General features: G+C 42.1%; 1 protein-coding gene across 1 annotated transcript in view; it reads left to right on the forward strand.

Moving 5' to 3' along the window:
* Positions 1–2,080: 2,080 nt before the first annotated feature.
* TNS2 (tensin 2) overlaps positions 2,081–22,421 on the forward strand; it is a gene marked incomplete at its 3' end in the record, with an annotated part of 68,035 nt that continues 47,694 nt past the window's right edge. Inside the window, exon 1 of the mRNA XM_015816769.1 lies at positions 2,081–2,161. Coding sequence (XP_015672255.1) covers positions 2,081–2,161 — 81 coding nt within the window. The remainder of the gene's footprint in view (positions 2,162–22,421) is intronic.

Here is a 22,421-nt window from a genome sequence, read left to right on the forward strand (position 1 = left end):
ATCCAATTTACAGTATTTAGAGGCAAGAGAAATGATTTGGCAGTTTGCAACCTAGAGCTAGTCTGAACTTTTGACTTTGAGGGGGGAGGGGTTGCTTCTCTTTATATGATCTTGCCTTCCAGTTGGGCTGCACTTTTTCTATTTTTGCTACAGTTCCTTCACTCCTTCTTCTCTTTTTTTTATCTAAAACATTTTGGAAGTACAGTAGTGTTCCTTATCAGATTAAGGAAGGCTATGAGGGACAAAATTACTTGTACAAAGCTTGCTTTTATTAAGGCTCACTGTGGGAAGAGACATAAGGTTTCCTAAGGTCCTTCTCTATAATGGTCTCCTCTCCCTATGCTGCGATTATTCCAGCGTAGAAGCTAGCACCATACATAGGGCAGCACTTTATAAAGTCACTTCAATTCTGCAAGTATTACAGGAATTATTTGCCTATGTAGGACTGTGATGAACTAAACATTCTGCCTCTTGACAGGTAGAGGAAAATGCAAGGAGTTACAGAGGTCATGCTGGACCTTTTTCTTTTTTTTGGGTTACCAGTGTGATGTAGTAGATAAGGCACCAGGCTAGATACCAGGAGACTGCCTTAGGCACAAAGTCAGCTCTGTGTCCTTGGGTCAATCACTTTTTCTCAGCCTTAGGAAGCAGGCAGTGGCAAACCTCTTGCAAAAACCTTGCCAAGCAAATTGGAGAATATATATTTAATTTTCATTCTTTTAAAATGAAAATAGAATGAAAACAAATTTCATTTTTGTCCTGGCCACCAATCTATCCTTGGCATGCTTCTCAAAGATCACAATGTGGCACTTAACTTAAATGCATATGGGACATCAAAGATGTAATTTCTTCACAATTTAAGATCTCCCTATAGAGTAGTAAGAATAGTGAGAGAGCTCATGAGGTTTTTTGGCTGAATATTCTAGTAACTGCCAAGGATAGGTCAGCAAGCAGAATCCCTGAATGCTGTATCTGCCTTCCTGAACATATTTGGGTAGTATCACAAACTATAAGCCCAAAAGTGTGATGCATAAAGTTGTTGTGATGGTTGTGTAGGAGACCCTGGTGCCAGGCTCAAGGGATCCCTTCCTCAAAACCAGCTCTGCTTAGAAGTCTGTCCTACAGACTCATTTGTTTCTCAGTCAGTGGATCCTTTTCTTAACCCGGAGAATCTGTGTAATGTACAGTACTGCTAGCCTACGGAAATTAATGAAAGACTGAACAAGGTTGGGTCTGAATCCCTGATTTTTAAGGGCTCTTTTTTTTTTAAATAATGAAACCACCAAATGCTAGAAAATTAGTTCAGCAGAGCAATAGTTCTCAACCTCAGCAACTTGAGATGTGTGGACTTCCAGTTCCAGAATTCCCATGGCAGTATGACCATGGGAGTTGAAGTCCACGTGTCTTAAAGTTGCTGAGGTTTAAAAACAGTGCTCTTTTTCCCCTGGGCTGTTCATTTTCTACCTGCAGGAATTCTGTGTGTGTATCTCTCTATGTGTGCCTGAGGAGGTTGCCCTTATGACATACAGTCATCCCAATAGCCATTCTCCTGCACCATTCACAGACAGACAGAGAGACTGACTGACTTCTTTTAGAATCCCTATGCAATCCTTGGTCTCATTTGTCTCTTTCCTTATACCCTCTGCCAAACTCTTCCTGATTTCTGGCTCCTTGGAGTTGCTGATGATGCAAAGGCCCAGGCTTGGAGGGCTGACCTAGAGCCCTCTGCACCTCTGCCAGGGGATCCATCCTTCTTTCCCTGCTGCTGCCTCCTTTTCCATTACCTCCCCGCAAGGGGGAAGGAGCCATTGTGAATCAGGAAATGGAGCTCCCTTGACAGCTTGCCCTGAACTCGCAGCCCAGCTCGGCTCCTGCCTCATTGTTTCCAGCCTCACATCCTCCAAGGGATGGGCTGGTTTGAGAAGCCAGCAGAAGTGTAGCTGACGGCAGCCCCTGGCACTGTGCAGAGGGCTGGCGCCTCTTGGCAGTGTGAGGCGGTGGGATCTGCGCTCAAGCATTTTGGCAAGCCAAGGCTCAGAGGCACAAGTAGGATTCATGTGTTATTGTCTCCTCGGTCACCATGAAGCCCCGGAGCACGGTGGAGACGCTCCTGAGAGCCCTGGGGAGAAGAGAAAGTGCCCGAATACCAAGTAGCTGCCGGGTAGGTGTTTGGAGGGCAGGATAAAGAAGGAAGGCAGGGGTGGGGTGGGAGATGTGGTTTTTCTCTCAAACTGAGTAACAGACTTTGACTGGGATGGTGTTTGCTGGATTTGGCAGTATCAGTTCCCGCCATCCCCAGTCTTTGATTTTCCAAATCATTTGATATACAGAGTGAAATAAACAAGGAGAGTTTAATGGGATGGCAAATTTGTTGGCTTAGTCCCTCATTCTTTTTTTTCTTTTTTTTTTGAAAGTTTGCTCACTTAAGAAAGTAGCTAGTAACTAGGATCTCTCATTGCTTTCCTGCTGAAACACCCTCTCGCTTCGCCTTGCCCCCAAAAGTTTAGTACAAAGGAACAGCTTTAGTCGTGTTTTTCCTCTGGCTGACTTAACATGACTATACTTCTAAAAGTGTACAGTTACTGTGTGCCCGCCGACACACACATACTCCCTTCCATTGGGTTGTCTTTGTTGTTACAGTGATGTTAAATGCAAAAATACTCAGGAGGGTGCGGACGAACTAGTCTGATGAATTTTGCTTCCGTGCTTGAGAGCTAATTTTGACATTTGCTTCGTATTGCCACAGTCTTAAGACCCCAGCTGGGTGAAAGCTGATTGGCCAAATGCCATGTCAGCCTGTTTGAGCCATTTCCTGATATGTATTTTAAGAAACAGCTTTGTTTGGTTTCTCTTTTTTAAAAAAAAGTGGCCGAGATTTTAAATGGTTCAATCAGACAAGCAACTTGATGCCCTCCAGATGTTTGGACAAGGAACCCCCCCCAATTCCTTCCTCTTAGCCATGGTGGGACTCATGGGGGTAAAATCCAAAACATCTGGAGGGCATCCGATGAGCTATCCTTACGTTAAATCTTGATCAATTGCACGTAAGCCTCATGCTGGTTTTGGTGAAAGAGAATGTCTGAAATGAAACGAGACTAAATCAGTGCACAAAATCATTTAACCTGCAGCACTCTAGAGTCTGGAATAGTGTGTTCATACAAAGACAGGAGAAAAGGAGTGTTAAAGAGTGCCTACTCTTTAGCGCTCTTCTGTGCTTTGATGGTTTGCATCCCATCTGACGATCCTGGAAATTGCCTCCATAGAAAAAGTTGTATGCTGGATCCAAAGTGCTATAGGATGATATAGATGGATGGATGGATGGATGGATGGATGGATGGATGGGTGAGTGAACACATTTCATTCTGCAAAATTTCTGAGCTAGGACCTCAAAGCTCCAAATTAACTCAAGGTGGTAGTAAAAGCTGAATTTTCTGTTTGCTGCCATCCAGTACAGGTAGTCCTCAACTTATGACCACAATTGAGCTGAAAATTTATGTGGCCAAGAAATTTGTTAAGTGAGGTTTGTCCCATTTTATGACTTTTGCCACATTTGTTAAGTGAATCAGTGCAGTCATTAAATTAGTAACCCGGTTGTTAAGTGAATCTGGTTTTCTCATTGACTTTGCTTGTCAGAAGGTGGCAAAAGGGGATCACATGACACACACACACACCGGGGACACTGCAACTGTCATAAATGTGAGTCAGTTTTCAAGCATTCAAATGTCAATCATGTGACCATGGAGAAATGCTGCAATGATCCTAAGTGCCAAAAATGGTCCTAAGTCACTTTTGTCGGTACCATTTTAACTTTGAATGGTCACTAAACGAACTGTTGCAAGTTGAGGACGACCTGTAGTTGCCCAGATGTTTGCAATCCAGGTACAATTGTTTATTCTGATTTCCCCCTTCCAAAATGGCTGCTGGCCTTACCCACTTTTGTGGTGTGGCCCTTAAACTGGTGGCAATTAGGCGGACCTTTGTGGAGTCCGTTTGGACCGTCTCAGAGGCGATCAAAGCAGACATATCCTTTCTCCCTCACAGACACCTGATGTGCACATTGCATTATTTAACAAACACACCTCTCATCTCTGTTCCTTCTCACCCCACCAGTTCAAGGATCATCTGGCAAACAGGAGCCAAGTGCTTGGTTTTGTGCCATTAATAATTGCAGGATGGGAGTTAATCCACTTCACATTAAGATCTAAGAATGGCATCTTTGCTAACCAAAGGCTGCCTATGGGCTGCTTGTTGTCTAAGGGTGCTGCAGGATCTTTTTCAGATCCTGGAGTGGGTGCGCCAGGAGCTCTGCTCCAGTAATCAGACAAGGCCAGGAAAGAAACAAAACCTGATTTCGTTGCCTTTTAAATTAAAGCTGAAATAATGAAATGCTGTGAACAGGATTACTTCCTTAGCAGCAACTAATTTCCCTGACTGCCATATTAAAAAAAATGACAATTTGGCAGCAATTGGCAGAAGGGCCGTAGAAGTTGCATTGAAGGGTTTGGGCTTCAGATTGTGAAGCACTGATCTTGGGGCTGTTCATAGTTACCTGTTCACATTGCTTGATTGTCACACTACTAAATAAGGATTTGCAATTGCATGTGTCAAAGATCAAGTCAGAGATTAGCCATTGCAAGCAGGATAAATTTATCCTGCATCGCCACGTACATCGTGGTCTTTCACTTGACATCCTCCAATTGTGTTGGGGCAACTAACTGGAAATTATGGGACTTGCAACCCCAATGTATCTGGATCATGCAAGGATGGGAAAGGTTGATATGATGGAATTAAGGATGCCTGATTTTTTTACCTGGCAATAATACTTGTTTGCCTTTTAAAAGCTCCAGGGCTGTTGTGTCTCCTTCCTGATTTCACTGCTAGTTCCTTCATCCTCTTTTCTCTTTTTCTTCAGGTCTTGAAACAAACTCTAATTTCTTTTACAGAGTTGCAGGAGTAAAAGGAATGGGAGAGTAGAGGACAGGGAGACCCGGATTCTTTTTCACATAGGTAGAACTTTTTAAAGCTAAAAATAGGCAGTTATTAATTTGCTCGAAATGCCACAAAAAGAATTCTGAGAACCAGTTTGTTGCTGTGGTTAAGGTGCTAATTAGAATCTGGGAGTTCTAGTTTGTGGTGTGCTGGTAAATATTTAGCAACCCACTCTGCTGTCACCATCATGCCATATGCCAGACACCAAACAACTGATTGATGTACCAAGTATAGGGGCTTAGCTCTGCTATCAAAATCCCCAAAAATGTATCAGTTGCTCTGGCAAGCTGGTACCTCTTGGATCTATCACACCGCTGGTTCTAGTCCAGGGGTGTCAAACTTGCAACAAGACGTGTCGTGACGTATCACGACTTTTTTTCTATTGCTGGCAATGGGGTGGGCGCGGTTTTGGCATGACGCATCCGGCCCATGGGCCGTCAGTTTGATACCCCTGTTCTAGTCCTTCCTTAGATACTAACAGCAACAGTGTGACTTTTGGCCAGTCACTCTCTCTCTCAGTCCAGCCTGCTTCACAGGATTGTTTTTGTAGGGAAATAAGAAGAAGGGGCATTATATACACTTGAGTTTTACAAAATAAAGGTGGGAAATAAATCTAATAACAATATATCATAGGAGCAGATCTCCAGTTGCAGACCCCCTTTATGGTCAAGGATAGGTAAATTTCAACTTTATTTCATATGTTCATTGACCAAATTCCAAAAGCACAAAAAAACTAGATATGCCTTTCTTGGTGGCATTCCAGGAAGGAGGATAAAGAGATGGGAAGAAAGAGAGAGACTACTGAAAAAAGGGTCAGGAAGGAAGTGGCTGGCAGAAAGAGGGAGAAAGAAGAGATGAAACCATGTACTTTTGTTCCAGATGTTGGGCTCATCCGTTTCTAATGTTTGTTTTCTAAATTTTCTCTGAAAAGTTCATCTACTCCCCCAAATTGTTCCTATGTCCTGCCTTATGAAGAGCAATAGTGAACATATTGGAAACAAACAACCATGGTTTGATGGCTTTAGAGCCCCAGAAGTCACACCCTCAAAATTAAGCAGCAAATTATTAAACAAACTGCACCATTTCCCACCAATTTGAAGTAGGAAGCAAATTGGACATAATAAGACTTAGAAAAGTGAACAGACAACACACACACTGGTGATCTCGTTACATAACTGTCCTGCCCAGTGTGACCATACATTCTCCCAAAGTTACCTGTCCCAAATTAGAGGAACTTTAGAACATGCTACAGTATTATATCCACTGTGGCTTTTCGCTGCAGAAGGCTACCCAGCACAAGGCATATTTGGCATAGAGTAGACTGTGGCTTCCAATCTGCAACTATGGGCTGATAACTATGATTTGCCTGATTAGATTCTTCTTGAATGAAGATCAAGTGAACATGGGAAGAAGCTCTCTGAATCCCCGGTATTCAGCTGGGGATTATCTTGTGTGCTTATAGATTTATGTTTGGGGGGAAAAAACCCTCTTTTTCCTATAGTTTATTAGGAATGACCTTACTCCTCTGGGGAAAGACCTCCGGCCATCTTTCCAGGAGACCTGAGAATGCTGAGTAAACAGGAAATCAGCTGAAAAAAATTGCTGAGCTATCCTCCTCCTAAAAGGCCCCCACTGTGTAATCCTTCTTTACACTGTGAGGTCTGTAGCAAAATCTTAGGAGCTATTAGAAGAGCTAATGGGGCAGGAAACTGCTCAAGGGTGCTTGCGTTAGTGTCCCATGGCAGTAGTGCAGCAGCTCCAGATGTTTCAGCCATGCTTGTGCAGCTGCAGTGTGCATGCTAAATATGGTGAATGACAGACAAAGTAATCCCTCTCTGCCCAATCCTGTGTCACTAAGGATCCCTCCCATTTTGAAACAGGTATAGTGTTGCAGAAATACGCCAGCAAAAGACTTAACAAGAACTTCTGGTTCAAGAAAAGACTAAAGGCAAATTAAGATTTGCCACAATCTCCAAGGGTTCTTAATTTCCAGTTGTCTTAACAATTGGCATCACCAGGTGCATGTTTGCAACTGGTTGGGATGATCCCCAGTTCATCAGCAGAGCACATCAATAGAAACACTCTTATTTTATTTAATAAGTTTATATGCCACCCGTCTCACTCTGAAAAACAAGATTATTGTAAACCAAAACTTCCTCCTACTGAAGGTCTCATTACACAAAATCTTAATATTGTAACTGGAGGAAACTAGGAACCTGTGTGGTAGAAATCTCCCAGTAACCCTTATTAGCTAATTGAAGGAGTAATTATTTACCACATTTGGCAATGTCTAACAGCAACAATGAACTCTCTTCTTCCAAATTAGGTTGCTGCAAAAGAAGCCTTAAGGGACAAACAAGGAATGAAATCCTCTGTGAATGAGCTGGTGGAACTCAAGGTGTTACTAAAACACAAAGTTAAGCCTACCAGGCTAATAATATTGGCCATTCATGCTCTGCCAAATGCTTCATGTTAGAATTCCTGGACTAGCTAAGCCTGCAGTTTTAGCTACGCTTTCTTATACTGTTTACTATACCATAAAGCTTGGTTTCTAACCACAGTGACTAAGCTCCCTGCTTTGCTACTGCTGTCTGGTGGCTTTCAGGAGAAGGAAGTGACTGGTCTGTTGAGTAATGTACTGTATTGAAGCACCATCATTGCAGGTAATCCAAGGATGGTCTTGCAACTTGCAACTCAGGAGAGATCTGGTAGGATTCAGAAGCAGAAGGACTCTGTCTGGACTTAAAGCAGCTGCTGATTTGGTGGCATTTGGTGGTTGATTGATAAATCTGAACAACTTCCTATGAGCATGAGCTGATCTCTGTTCTTCTCTCTTTCCTTGTAAATATGCTTGCCTGTCTGCCCATCCATCTGCTTCCTTGGTCATCTGTCAGTTGTATCCAGTGGTGGGATTCAGCCACCACTGGCTGAATCCCACCACTTCGGCAGAACTGGTAGCTAATTTTTTGTTGCCCAGGCCCAGAATGGACTTCCAGAAGCGGCATCCACACAGAGAACTGGTAGTTCACATATTTGAATCCCACCACTGAAGTTTGGTGTTACTGTTATAGGGTTTTTGTTTGAGTGAATGCAATCAGTTCTAGGTGTCCACTGGTCATGTGAATACATTGACTCGTGTTGGTTTTTTTCCTGCCTAAGCAACCTCTTTCATGGTGTAAACCTTTTATGAAGGGTATTTCTACTCCGGCCTCACTAACTGATTTAGGGTACCTCATTGCCCTTCTCACAGCATTATCAACTGTGTTGACCATGGCTCCTTCCATTTCACCAATAGATGTAGGTGACGATCAGCAGCAAGTTCCCCACCCCCTTATGCGTATCCTAACTTTGCACTGGATTTGTTTTCTTGGGAATTAAATGATCTCCCTACTCTGATGAGCATTGAAACCCTCCTATTAAATTTGAAAACAAAAACAAAAGAATGCCAAGAGGGGAGATCAAATATATTTTGGTCTAATGTGGAGGAAAAGGTTGAGGAGTGGAGTGTGGGACAAGGATCAGATTCTTACCAATAGGAAATGGTCCTCCTCCAAATTCAGCTGTATCAGTTGCATTTGCATTGATTCCACCTGCATGGCTACCGAGCTGGAAATTAATCAGCAGCTGACAAGTGGGAAAAGACCGTGAAGAACAGAGATGATCAGGGAGCGGTGCAGAAGCTTTGTGTGTGGACTGACCTGAAGGTTATCAATTGCTTCGTTAGGGTTAGGGTTTTTTCTTTTTAATGGAACAAATCAAGACACCCATGAAAATGTTTCTGTAAGTCCACTCACATGTCAGCATGACAGCAAGTTTGGTGTTACAGGTAGTCCTCCAACTAACAACAGTTCATTTAATGCAGGGGTCTTCAAACTTAGCCCTTTTATGACTTGCGGACTTCAACTCCCAGAATTCCTCAGCCAGCGTGCCTGGCTGAGGAATTCTGGGAGTTGAAGTCCGCAAGTCATAAAAGGGCCAAGTCTGAAGACCCCTGCATTGAATGTCTGTTCAAAGTTACAACAGCACCGAAAAAAAGTGATTTATGATCATTTTTCACATTTACGACCGTTGCAGCATCCCCGTAGTCACGTGATTAAAATTCAGATGTTTGGCAACTGGTTCATATTTATGACGCTTGCAATGTCCTGGGGTCATGTGATTCCTAATTGTGGCCTTCTAATAAGCAATCTCAATGGGAAAAGCCAGTTTCACTTAACAACCATATTACTAACTTAGCATACGCAACGATTCACTTAAAAACTGTGGCAAGAAAAGTCGTAAAATGGGGCAAAACTCACTTAACAAAAGTTTCACTTAGCAACCCAAATTTTGGGCTCACTTGTGGTCGTATCTCAAGGACTACCTGTATATTGTTATAGGTTTTCTTGAGTGAATACAATCAATTCTGACTGCCCACGAAGGGCTAGATCAATTTCAGGTGTACGTATGAAGAAGTTTATGATGGGACCTAATAAGAAACTCTTTGAGAACCTGAAAACAGTATTTTGAGCATCTGAAAGCAGCAGCTTTTTTCCTGAACTAAACTGCTGACGTTTTCTCTTTATCTGGATGCAGACCAGAAGGGAAATCCTTCTTTAAAGTTATTTTTTTTTAAACAATCCTGAGACAGGAAGGATGGAGTTGGTACATTTGTGTGGCCAAACCTATCAAGTGCTCCATCAAGTGGGACATTTCTTTGTGATAACCTTGCACTTTACTTCGATGCCTGTTTGAGAATTTACGTATTAAAATACTGGATTAAAGCTGAAAAGTGTAATAGGGAAAAAAAAGGGATCCCAGGAAATGCACAGTTTTTCAAAACTATATTTTAGGCCACTAAGTATCACAAGAGGCAGGGCAACAGTTTCAAGAGGGAGGCCAAATACTTTTAATTTCCTCCTCCTTTCTCCTCCTTAATTGCGCCACTGTAATTAGGCAGTTTGCACTGGCTTTGACAGTTTTTAGCAGGCTTCAGAGGCCACAAAACAGAGGATGAAGCACCATATGTTACCCACTGTCTGTCAACTCCTGCATCAGTTGGCAGCTCTTTCATGACCACTTGGCTTCTGTGCTCTCGGCATTGCTCAGAGTTGGTCGTGGCTGTTGCTGAACAATTGTGTTGAAATGTCCAGGAATGTAACTAAAAGGACAGTCTCTTGGATAGGTTTCCCAAACCTTTGATTTAGGTTTCATGTACAAAAGATGGGGGTTTGCCCAACCAACCATTTTCCAAGCAGGTCAGCAGCCAAGAAGGAAACCGGGGTGGGGGGAGAGAAAGAGAATGCCCAAGCATCTACATACCTTTCTTCATTTCTACCATTTCATTCCAAACAGCTGGAAAGCCCAAAGCAAGGAAAAGAAGGGGATGGGTGAGAGCCAGGAAATGACATTAATCATAAAGTATGGCAAGGAAACAGACCGGATTAGGTTTCCTCTTTACAATGATGAGCTGTGCATGGCAGGGAAGCCAGCCAACTAATTTGCTGGCCACAGTGAAATAGGCAATATTGAGTTTTGTTCTCAGATAGGTGGGGGGAATGAGTTGTTGTTTTTTGTTTTTTTCAAAGCACTGATAGCTTGACAAATCCTATTTTCGTTCCTGGCCCTGCCTTCTATTCTTAAGCTTTGACCAATTCCCATCTGATTTTCCGGAGTTAAGGAACACTGTGTCCAGCTGGCTGGGAACCTCCCATTCCTTATACAACTTAGTTGTGCAGGAAGTTGGAGAACACTGCTGCAATTGCCCCTAGATTAACCATAAACTGCCAGGGGAGTGTGCTTTTGAGAGCGCCGTGGCTCCGTTTCATTTTTCTTTTCTTTTTTTTCCTTTTTTTTTGCCTCTTTTTTTAATTAAAAGTTTTATAAAAATTACAATATAAACCCCCATACCCACCCCAAAAACCCCCTCCCTCTCCCCCACTTCCCAGAGCTGAACACAGGGTTACAAATATAATAATCATAATCTAACTAACATTAACCAACTTGAAGGATTGTTTGGAGAAGGGAAGGGGAGGAATGAACGCAGAGCCCCCGTGCTTCCTTCACGCTCGGTGGCCTGTCAGCAAATCCCCTGTATCCTATCTGTTCTTTCTCCCGTATCTCAGAATCCCCTCATGGATGACCAGTGATAAGAATGGGCAAGTTTCGCTCGGAGGCCTCCAGCCCCTGATCCTTAATCAGAGGCTGCCAAAGGCGCAGGCAGGATATAGTTGGAATGGAACTGTGTTTGATACTGATTTCCTTAGAAAAAAAACCTGGTGGATTGATTTTGCTTCTGTCCAGAATCCTGTTTACGATGACTAGTCTGCAGGATGTAGCTTGGCGCAGCTGCACCACCTTCTGATCCTTGTGCTTTCCAAGCAGCTCTTATTGTGGGTCCGTTTGGAGTTGAACTCCACCTGATCTCAGCTTGCTTTCTTGTCAGCCCCGCACAGAAATGGATGCACTCCAAGCCATAAGCTGCTAACCACAGTGTCTGCAAGGTGATAAAATATGCATCGTGACATCCAAGGCCAGGATGGAAACCGTGGCTTGTTGTGATGGGCATTTTGTCAATTGTTCCCCTTTCCCCTCCCCCACCCCATGGACCCCTATGGCTCAGATTGCTGGTTTGTAAGAATACAGGCAGTCCTCAACTTACAACTGTTCATTTAATGACTGCTCAAAATTACAAGAGCACTGAAAAGAGTGACTTGTGACCATTTTTCACACTTACGACCTTGGCAGCAGCCCCACAATCACGTGATCTAAATTCAGACGCTCGGCAACTGGTTCATACTTACGACCGTTGCTGTGTCCCAAAGTCATGTAAACCACCTTTTGCAACCTTCTGACAAGCAAAATCAATCAATAGGGAAGCCAGATTCACTTAACAACCGGGTTACCAACTTATCAACTGCAGTGAGCCACTTAACAACCGTGGCAAGAAAAGGTCGTAAAATGGGGCAACACTTACAACAAATGTCTTACTGAATGACAGAAATGTTGAGCTCAATTATGGTCGTAAGCCGAGGACTCCCTAAGTGTTCTAATCCAGCACTGACATTGCAAGAGAAATTTTTTATAAAAACATTGATCTTGATTCTCCTTGAAATGTACAACCTCAGAGCTTGAGAATTTAGCAGGACAGAAATGGTGTGTGTGTGTGTCTGTGTGTGTGTGTGTGTAGATAATAGATAGAAGTATAGCTATGCATGCCTGAGTGTGTAAGGCTGCCAAAAATATCTCCCTCCCTCCCTCTGCAATTTATGTCTGTTCTCTTGTGTTTGTTTCTAGCTGTCTGCATAGATTCCCCCTCTCCCCCAACTGTGTGAAAGGGAAGTGGAACTTGTAGTTGCCTGACATTTCCATTCTGAAGACCATGTTCTGAATTTCAGCATCCTCTCTCTTGGGAATGTCCTGTCACTTTCTGCATCTCAGGTTCTGCAACCGAAGTCAACATATAGAGGATACCAGCCTTCCTTGTGTATCGCCTCTCCTGTATCTTCGGCTTCTTGCTTCTTGCCATCCTTCCTAGACCAGCCAGAGATGAGAACGGCCTGAGGATGGGATTAAGTCAAACCACTGCTATAACGATGCACTAAAGGACTGGTGCACAATTTATGCCTAGTACAGGTAGTCCTTGACTTACAACAGTTCATTTAGGGACCGTTCAAAGTTACATCATCACTGGAAAAAGTGACTTACGTCCGTTTTTCACATTTGCGACTGTTGGGGCATCCCCATGGTCACGTGATCATGCTTGGCAGCTGACTCATATTTATGACGGTTGCACTGTCCCAGGGTCATGTGATCCCCTTTTTGGCGACCTTCTGACAAGCAAAGTCAATGGGGAAACCATATTCACTTAACAACCGGGTTACTAATTTAACAAGTATGTGGATTCACTTAACAATTGTGGCAAGAAAAGGTCTTAAAATGGGGCAAAATTCACTTAACAGATATCTCACTTTGCAACAGATTGCAATTGGGCTCAATTGTGGTTGTTAAGTCGAGGATTACCTGTAGAGGAAGACCACTTTTTGTGACTCAGCGTGGCTGTCACCCTGCCACATCGTTCCTTTCTGTCATCTTCTCTCACACTTTTTTCATCATTTGTCATTCTGCTGCCTCAAAATATTGTCTACCTCTCTTATTCCTCTGTCTGTGTAGTTCCTCCGTACCTCTTTCCATTAGCTCTGTCTTCACTCCTGGCTGTAAAGCATAAGCCAGTGATGGCGAACCTTTTAGAGACCGAGTGCCCAAAAACCGCCTCGCCCTTGCCCTGTCCCCACGTCTCCTGCCTGCAGGGCCACCCAGCACTTCCAGGGCCCGCCACAGCAGATTGCCCAGGCGGCCCAGCAGCGTCATGGCGGCCATGCCCTCTGTCTGCGCCCCGCAGCATCATCTGTACGCGATGGGGCGCAAGGGTGCAGTCTTGTCCCCGCTGCCCGGCTGCCATGTCCTTGGCTGCGCTGCTCTGCACAGACTGTGCCCGGGTCGACTCTCTGAGGGGGGCTGCTGGTGAGGAGGGGGCCATGGGGGTGGCGGGGCTGGGGCGAAGGCATGCGTGCCCACAGAGAGGGCTCTGAGTGCCGCCTCTGGCACCCGTGCCATAGGTTCGCCACCACTGGCATAAGCCCTTCGTTCTTCACATTCAAAATCTTGATCTCATTTATTTATTTATTGGATTTAGATCCTGCCTTCCTGTTCAGACAACATTCAAGGCAGCTCATAGCCAATAAAAATACAGACGATAAAGCATAAGAGTTAAAAGAAGGACATTGAAAACCAGATCAGTTCAACTAACAATTGGTGAAAGAGGTGTGGGTTTTTGCCATTTTTCTAAAGACACAATTCCATTCCTTATGGAATACATTTCTTTTCTGCATATGAGACAGACAAGCTTCTAAAGTGCAAACAGGGTGGAATAAATCATAGTAAATGGAAATTAGGAGGATTGCTATTGGGAAGATCAATATATAATTAAATGAATCTCACTAGTACTCCTTCCAAGCTTGTTACAACTATGGCCATTTTGTCAGGGAAGGTTAAATTTGTCAGACTGGACAAGTACAAATTGTCCTTGTTTAGCAACTCCCTCATTTAGTGACCATTTGCATAACACAAAGATAATGAAAAAAGTAACTTTGCAAGCAATCGTCAAAATTTATGACCTTTGTAGGTCTGTAAAGCAAAGGAAAGCTGTAGTAAAGCGATAAGAACAGTTGTGGTTTCACTTAGCAACCAGTTCACTTAACAACCAAATTGCTAATCCTAGTTGTGGTTGCTAAACAAGCTGTGCTACGGTATAAGCTCTGAGTGGCTCACCTTAGGTAGAGAAAACATTTCCCAGCATTTTCATCTGATACATGAATTAGTTGGTTGAATTAGGTGAATTGGAGATGCCGAGAATTAGATCTTCTGCATATAGGCAGGCAGTCCTCGACTTATGACCACAATTGAGCCCAAAATTTCTGTTGTTAAGCAAGACAGTTGTTAAGTTAAGTGAATTTTGCCCCATTGTATGACCTTTCTTGTCTCATTTGTTAAGCGAATCACTGCAGTTGTTGAATTAGTAACACGGTTGTTAAGTGAATCTGGCTCCCCCCGTTGACTCTGCTTGTCAGAAGGTCTCAAAAGGGGATCACGTGACCCCGGGAGACTGCAACCGTCATAAATACGAATCAATTGCCAAGCATCTGAATTTTGATCATGTGATCACTGAGATGCCGCAACGGTTTAAGTATGAAAAATGGTTGTGAGTCACTTTTTACAGTGCCATTGTAACTTTGAACGGTCACTAAACACACTGTTGTTAAGTTGAGGACTACCTGCACAAAGCAGGAGAAGACTGCTCCCCATAATGCTGAGCTGTTCTATATGGACACTGTTTCCCATGCCTTTTTTTCCCCCCAGAGATGGACATCCTTTGGCCCTGGAATCACCTATTTCCCTTAAAATTGTTGGGGCTGTGGGAAGGTGAGAATTTTGGAGACACAATCTGTAGTGCTGTTTCCTGCCATTCTAAGGCAGGAAGCATACAAAACTGAACTGTTATAGCTCAAAGGAAAAATATAGCTCAAAATAAAAATGTTCCACCTGCAAAATACCTGAGGAAGAAAAAATAAAATAAAAACCTCACCCGCATATATGATATTTCCTCACCAATTTTGGGCTCCCTCACCCTCTATTAGCTCTTGCCTTGCACAAAAAAAAAACCATTTAGACGTGGCTTCTGGCCATCAAAAATTGCCCACCTCTGCCTAAAATAACCCATACCGCACCTTTCTTCTTCCTCTGCCCCACCCCTGTTATAAAAGCATTGTTTCAGAGTTTGGCAGACTGAACTCTACCTCAGAAAAGGCCCCCGGGTTGTATATTTTTTTTTAAAATTCCCATAATGAGTTTGGATGGCGAAATATCTATTCCTGTGATACCAAATCTCAACCCATGTAGGTTGTTGCAGTGTAAACACAGTCCATTCTCATGACAGGCCTGTTGTATAGCCGGGGGAAAGCAATTCAGCTGACACATAATAGCAGCCACTCATTTCACAGCAGTACAACCAACTTCAGTGAGTAAACATGTTGTTCTGGACTCAGTGCAAGGAGGAGGGGGAACTGGTGCCCCAGCTCCGCGTGGAGTCCAATTACGAAAGAGCCATCGCCTACCCAGCTCTTTGCTTTGGTTAACCTCCTCAGCTCGTGGCAAAAGCTGAGGACGCCTGGCCCAACCCGCCATCCCAACCGGGTATCCGTCTCACAACTTGGTGCAGATTTGGTGAATGCAGGTGAGGTGAATAGCTTGGGCTGTGTGCCTTCTGTATGTGCGTGTCCCTTGTTTATATGACAGATGCCTCTTTTTGATCAGGAAAGCTAGCACGCCTTTTTTCAGTGAACACAGATGGATCTCATTTAAGTCCTTTTGGAAAGATTTTATGCTGTGAGTCTGACATTCTCCAATGGCTACAATGACAGGAATTTATGGAGTTGAAGACACCTGGATTCGTACTAGGAATTATGGGAGCTGTCATCCCGTATTTCCAGAAGTCACCTAGTTCAACGACAGCTCCCATAATTCCTAGCATTGAGAAATGGAAGGATTATCACTGTGGAATGAGAGATTGCAGAACAATGCATGCCACCCACACAATAATGATGATTTCACATGAGTGTGGTTTAAAAGACAGTGGAACCATCTGTGGGCCTTTGTTTTATGTGACTTATTTGAATAGACAGACAGACATGTATAATATGCGCGCGCGCACACACACACATATAAATTATATATGTGTGTGTGTGCATATTAATGTATATATGTATGTATGTATATAAATATATAAAAATAATATATAAATATATATTTATATATAAAAATATAAAAGTAATACAGTTGGCTGCTAATTATATAACTCCTTGACTCAGTTGTAGAGAATCTTATCCTCTGCTTTTATTTGGCAAGGAAACAAATATAACATCTGGATGGGAAGGGGGGGAAAAGAGAAGAAAGTGTGGCCTAGTGTCTTATCAGAATAAAGTTTTGAACTTCCACTCAACTCACTCAACCCTACACTTCACCGGATGAGCTGCTCATACACTCCCAATTAAACCTTCTTCACAAGATGGTGGTGAGGTTAAAATGGTTGGAGAGGGAACCAGGTATGTTACCATGAGGACTTTGAGAAAAGAGAACCAAATGAAGTAAAACTGTTTGTAGGTTTATTAGAACAGGATTCTTTTATGAATTCGCCCTTTTTAACCACCTCTGCTGAAATAGTTCTAAAGATCAGGGAGCTTTGGGTCAATCCATAAAGATGGGAATAGTCGGTTGTAACATTCAATTTGACCTCTCTTCCTCCCCCCCCCACCAAAGATCCACATTGGAGCATCCCTTCAGCATATTGTTCATAGTAAGCTCTAGGCCTGATTTTTAAGGTGTCTGCAACGTGATTTTTAAGCCATTGGTCTACCAATGTGAACTGCCAAGAAACTTGGTCAGAGTTTGCTGCTCTATATCCCAAACAAGCTGGTCAGTTGGAAAGGTTCCTGGCAGACCCTCTACTGCTGACCACACAGAGGGAAAAGAGCAAGAACTCTTCGCTGGCGTTTCCAAGCAAATTATCAGAAGACATAAAAGCTTCTATAGCTTGAATTCTTCACAAATGAAAGTGGAATTATATCTTGTCCAAACAAATGCACTTTCTCTGGACTAATGAAAATGTAGTCTACAAGATGGGACATATAGAGAGAGAGGGAAATGGGTTGACAGCCATTTTTCCCACTTTCCTTTCTATTTTGTAAGTTTTCATTTGAACTGACTGAAGCCCGTAAGAGGCGTCGCCAATAAATGTAGATAATGTATTTTTTCTAATCAAAGAAGTCGATCTCTCCATTTCAGCAAAATTGGTCAATTTCAACCACCATTCCTCCATAGTGAGTGTATCAAATCTCTCCATCTCTGTGCATATAGTAATTTCACTGCAGAAATCTTATATGGAAAGAATCTTCCATGACTTTCTTCTGACTGTTAACGGCTCTGCTGTTTTCCCAGCAAGAGGATCAGTAACAAAGAGCACAATTCATAGCTATTTATAGTTAAGGCTGCTGCCATGCTGGGCCCTGGCTGAATGCTCCATTCACTAGGCCTTGTGTACACACAGTTTCATACAGAGCGCCCTTTGGTCTTGTCTTCCTTTCCTTGCAAGGAGAGAACTACATATCCCACGAAACCTCTTGATTGCTAGCCTGTTCAGGCCACTTTCCTACCGGTAGCTCTGTCCTGTCAGCCTTTGTGTCATCAGGGCTGGGTGCCTGCCCTGCTCCCAACCTCACCCTATAAGGCTTGCTTGGTGGCATTGCTCTTGCTTCTGTTTAGAACTTTTGCAGAGGGGAAAAAAAAAACATTTTGCATTGTAAAGACTCGTTGCTTCTCCTCTCTTGCTACCAACCCTGAACATGCCATCTAATCGATGGTTTGTTTGGGATACTTTCTGCTACTAGCAGCTGTGTTCCTTCCATTGAGCTGCCTGGGGCTTCAAGCAAGATCAATTCTGGCCTACGGAGGGCTCTTTTCTCGTTTTTCTGTTTATCAGAAAGGATTTTTCCGCCTCTGTTTAGTAGGGGATAGACTTGTCTATTATTTAATCACTTTGCATCTTGCTTTTTCCTCCAAAAAAGCTCAAAATAGCATATCAAATTCCTACTTTCCCCCTAGTTTACTTTCAGCAGAGCCCTAGGAAATAATTAAGGGAAGCTGAGAATGTGAGGGCGTGCCGTGTCACCACTGTCCCCAGCAGAGAGCAGACCCAGTTTGCTAATCCTGTCTATCCTCACTGTTGCAACTATAAATCTTGAACTGGTGGTATGACCAAGAAACCTAGCCAAAAGCAAAAACAGAAGGAAGGAATGCAAATGGGCATTCATCTTGAAGCAGAGGCAGAGAAGGGCTTAGAAATTTTTCTAATGTTTGCTGAGCAACTTTGTTGTTGTTGTTGTTATTTTTCTGACATACCATTATGGCTGGATCCATAGGCATAGCTTAAGAATCTCCAAGGTCAGAGGCAGGGTTTTTCCCCATGCAGTAGGATTCTTGTTGGCTGAGTTTGTGGGTGAATGGGAATTTTAATTTAGGTCTTTCTGGTCTATATCATGCTAGCTTTTCCCACAAGCACTCTGTTTGACTCCAGAATCTGGCAAGACTTGATGTATATTAGCCTTCTCGCAACCTGATGCTCTCCAGATGTTTGGTGATAGAGTTCCCCCAATATGGATGCCCTCCTGGTGTGCATGATTTAACACTGATAATTCTTCACCTTGGCTGTGATAGCTGGAATTATATGCGTTGAAATACACAGATGGAGTGGGAGGGCAGATGGTTGGGGAATGGAGTCTTAGGAAGGCAACTTCGTGAATCACTACCCTATATGGAAAATGAATGGTTATCAATTCTAGGATTTGTAGTCCCAGGTTGGACAAGACATCCAGTTTGTGGCTCTAAGCTGCTGTGAATCTTTTTATCAGATTCAACAATCAGAAATCAGGTGCTAAATGAAAGTTCAAGCACGGGAAACCCCGAGCACATAGCCAGCCAGCATTTATGACCACTACCAGAACTCCAGTTTAGAAGTTCTTTCACACCAAAATTCATTCTTGTGGCCTCCCAAATATTGTTTCTCACAAAGGTTGCCATAGTTAGATAACGAAGAATGTTTGCCACTCTGAATCAATAGGAAATCATGTTGTACCTTCTGTTTACCCCTTGTATTGGATCAATCTAAATTTTCGATCTATATAAATTGTAATCTTCAATTAATTTTGTAGAGAAGTCCCTAATTTAACTGTGCATTGTATGAAGAAATGTCTGTATGCTTTCTAGTCCTTTTTGACTCCTGGTGGCTGCTTGAACAAGTTCCTGCAGTTGTCTTGATAAGGATTTCCAAAAGTACAGTAGTTTATCCTTGCCTTCTTTCCTGAGCTGTGAGCGAAGGACTGGCCCAAGATCACCCAATTAGCTTCATGCATAATGTGGGACTAAAATCACGGTCTCTTGATTTCTAGCCTGGTGCCTCAACTACTATACCAGCCAAACTGGCTCTCTGAAGTAATTAGCTTTAATCTGTTCCAAATTCTTCACTATTCACTTTCAAAGAGGTCCAAGTATTATGACAGAAGAAGAAATCGTTTCCTACCCAGGTTTTCTATACCATATATAATTTTATTATACCCTTGCTTATTTTTTCTTCTAAATAGAGCCAAAAGATTTAATAGTTTCTTGTAGCATAATTGCTCCGTCACCAATTCTTTTGTGAGATTAGATTCAGCCTCTAATTCTTTTTTTAAATCACTCTTGTTTTTTCAAATAATGGAGACCAGGCTGGAGTAGAACAAATATACAGCAGAGTCCATTCTTCAGCAACTTCTACCACTGGAATAGAACAAGGCTGCCACGAGAATCGGATGTGTGTTACTTACAGGAATGTTCCTACATTCATCTGTGAAATGTGGAGAGGTGTATCAGTGTTTCAAAACCTGTCTGTTATTACTGTGGTCCACCATTTGGTTTGAGCAAACCTAGAAGCTGGTGGGATTCTTGGTGAGAATGCTGATCATGGTTTTGATCATCTCAATTTCTGAAGCTGCATGGTAATATAGAGCAGCATTCCAGAACCGTCTCTCTCTCTCTCTCTCTCATATTTGGGGGGTGGTGTTGAGTTGGAATGCAGCTCTGTTTCCAGCAGGAACTCTGTTTTGTTTCTGGTTTATCTAAGTAGGTTCAGAATTTAAAATAAAAAAATAGGAAAAGAGCTGGAAGATGTCATCTTCAGCAGCTGCCAGTTGGGGAAATTGGACTGGGATGGAAAGGGATTGTTGGAAAAAGCTATGTAAATCCATCCATGTAAGAGGAACTTAATTTAATGTAACTTCTGTTTAGGGTTGCCAGGTCTGCTTCCAAAAAATAGCGGACAAGCGGGGGGGGGGGGTGTTAAGTAGTAAAAAAAGTTTAAAAAAAATTTACAATTAAATTATACATTTTCTTACAAACATTTTAACACGTATTAAAATAATCACTTCAAAACTTTACTTAAAATTCAAAACATCAAATATATTATAATAATATGTAAAATATTATTTTGAATAAAAAAAATGTTCACTATTTTGTGAAAAAAAATAGTGAACATAATGTGAAAAAAGCGGACTGTCCGCTCAAATAGTGGACACCTGGCAACTCTACTTCTGTTACTACCAGTAGCTGTTTCATTCCATTTCATTTGAATGTAATTTCTGTTACTAGCTTTATGCAAATCTCAACCATCAGTGTTTCTAAGTAATTGTTATTTTCAAGTTCCATGTGAAGATCAAAGTATTCTTTATTTCTGATTGGGGGGGGGTTGCATTTTTTTTGCAACTTTGATTCAAATAAATGAATCAAAGAACATGTCAAAGGTATTACTCTGAACAAATGCTGATGAATTGCAGAATGGGATGTGGAAAAGAAGAAAGGACTATTCTAGGAAATCCTACTTTGTCATTCATGTGTGTAGTCCTCTCAGTTGCAAAGATATACATTTTAATCGAGAAAATATTTGTCACAACTGGCCATAATTACCTACAATACAAATTTCAATTAAAATAACAAAGTTCATGCATTTGTACAGTTACACACTTTCAAATTCAGTTAACATGAACAAAGAACCAACATGAACGAACAGCAGGGAACTAGGCAAAATCAGATTGCAAAATTTTGCATAATTTATACTACAGAAATCAAAATTTCCTCATAACATTGGGGTGTGTTTGTGTCTGGCAGGCATGCCAAGCTCTGCATATTACATAAATTTTGGTTTGGCATTTAGGAGCCTTTCATACTACAAGGTGTGAATATTATTGCTCAATAATGACTAAAGAACAGGTGAGTTGCTTAAAGAATGGACAAGCAATGAGAGTGATTTCCCAGTCTTACTTTCCATGTATCCCAAAGAGAGATTTGGAATTTCAGAGTAATAATAGCATTTCTATAATTAAGAGGAGGAATAATCTTCTGGATCAACTGATTCTAAGTTAAAAGAACATGAAATTATTTACACATTGAGCTGAGTTTTTCAGGAATGGAATCATATGAATTAAGGCAAAATAAGATAACCAAAGATACAGTTATAAACTTGACACGTGAAAAATAAATAATTCATGAGTCTAGGAGATATCCATCCATTTTTAGGTTTCCTAAAGAATTAAAATATTGAAGTTGCAGCTTCTCTTTAAGATTTGTTGCCAAGAACTGGAAAACAGTAGCAAGCTATGAAGCTCAGTTTCTTTCAGGGGGATCTGAATGTGGCTGAACATTAATTCTTAGTAAAATAGAGGTAATGTTACTAACGCCCCAAATAATCAAAGGTCCAGAAGAATCAGCTTTGCCGAAATGGAACAAACATGGCATTTGCTTTTTGAATGTCGACAAGTGTGTTGACAGGGATAAGTCAACAAACATTATAGACTTTCAAAAAGCCTTTGACAAAATCTCTCACCACTGGCTTCTGAGCACACTCAGCGGTCATGGAATAAAAGGACAGGTGTTCTTGTAGATTGGTAACTGGCTAAAAGACAGGAAATAGAGGGTAGGAATTAATGGGCCATTTTCAACATGAAGAGAGATCCCCAAGGGACTGATATTAGGACCATTATTTTTAATTTATTTATGCAATGTGTGGGAGCAAGTAATGAATTAGACAAGGGTATTGGTGTCAGACTGTAGAAAATTACAGAACAATTTCCGCAAAGATCTTTGCAAACTGGATGTATGGGTCTCGAGGTGACAAATACAATCGAATATAAGCAAGAACAAAGTGATTGCATTAAAAAAAAAAAACCCAGACTTTTCAAATACAGTGATGGGATCTAAGCTGGCAGTTTTTGACCAGGAATGGGACTTTGGAGTCATGGTGGACAGCTCAATGA

This window comes from Protobothrops mucrosquamatus, unplaced genomic scaffold (assembly GCF_001527695.2).
Source record: "Protobothrops mucrosquamatus isolate PMUCROS unplaced genomic scaffold, P.Mucros_1.0 scaffold492, whole genome shotgun sequence".
Lineage (NCBI taxonomy): Eukaryota > Metazoa > Chordata > Lepidosauria > Squamata > Viperidae > Protobothrops > Protobothrops mucrosquamatus.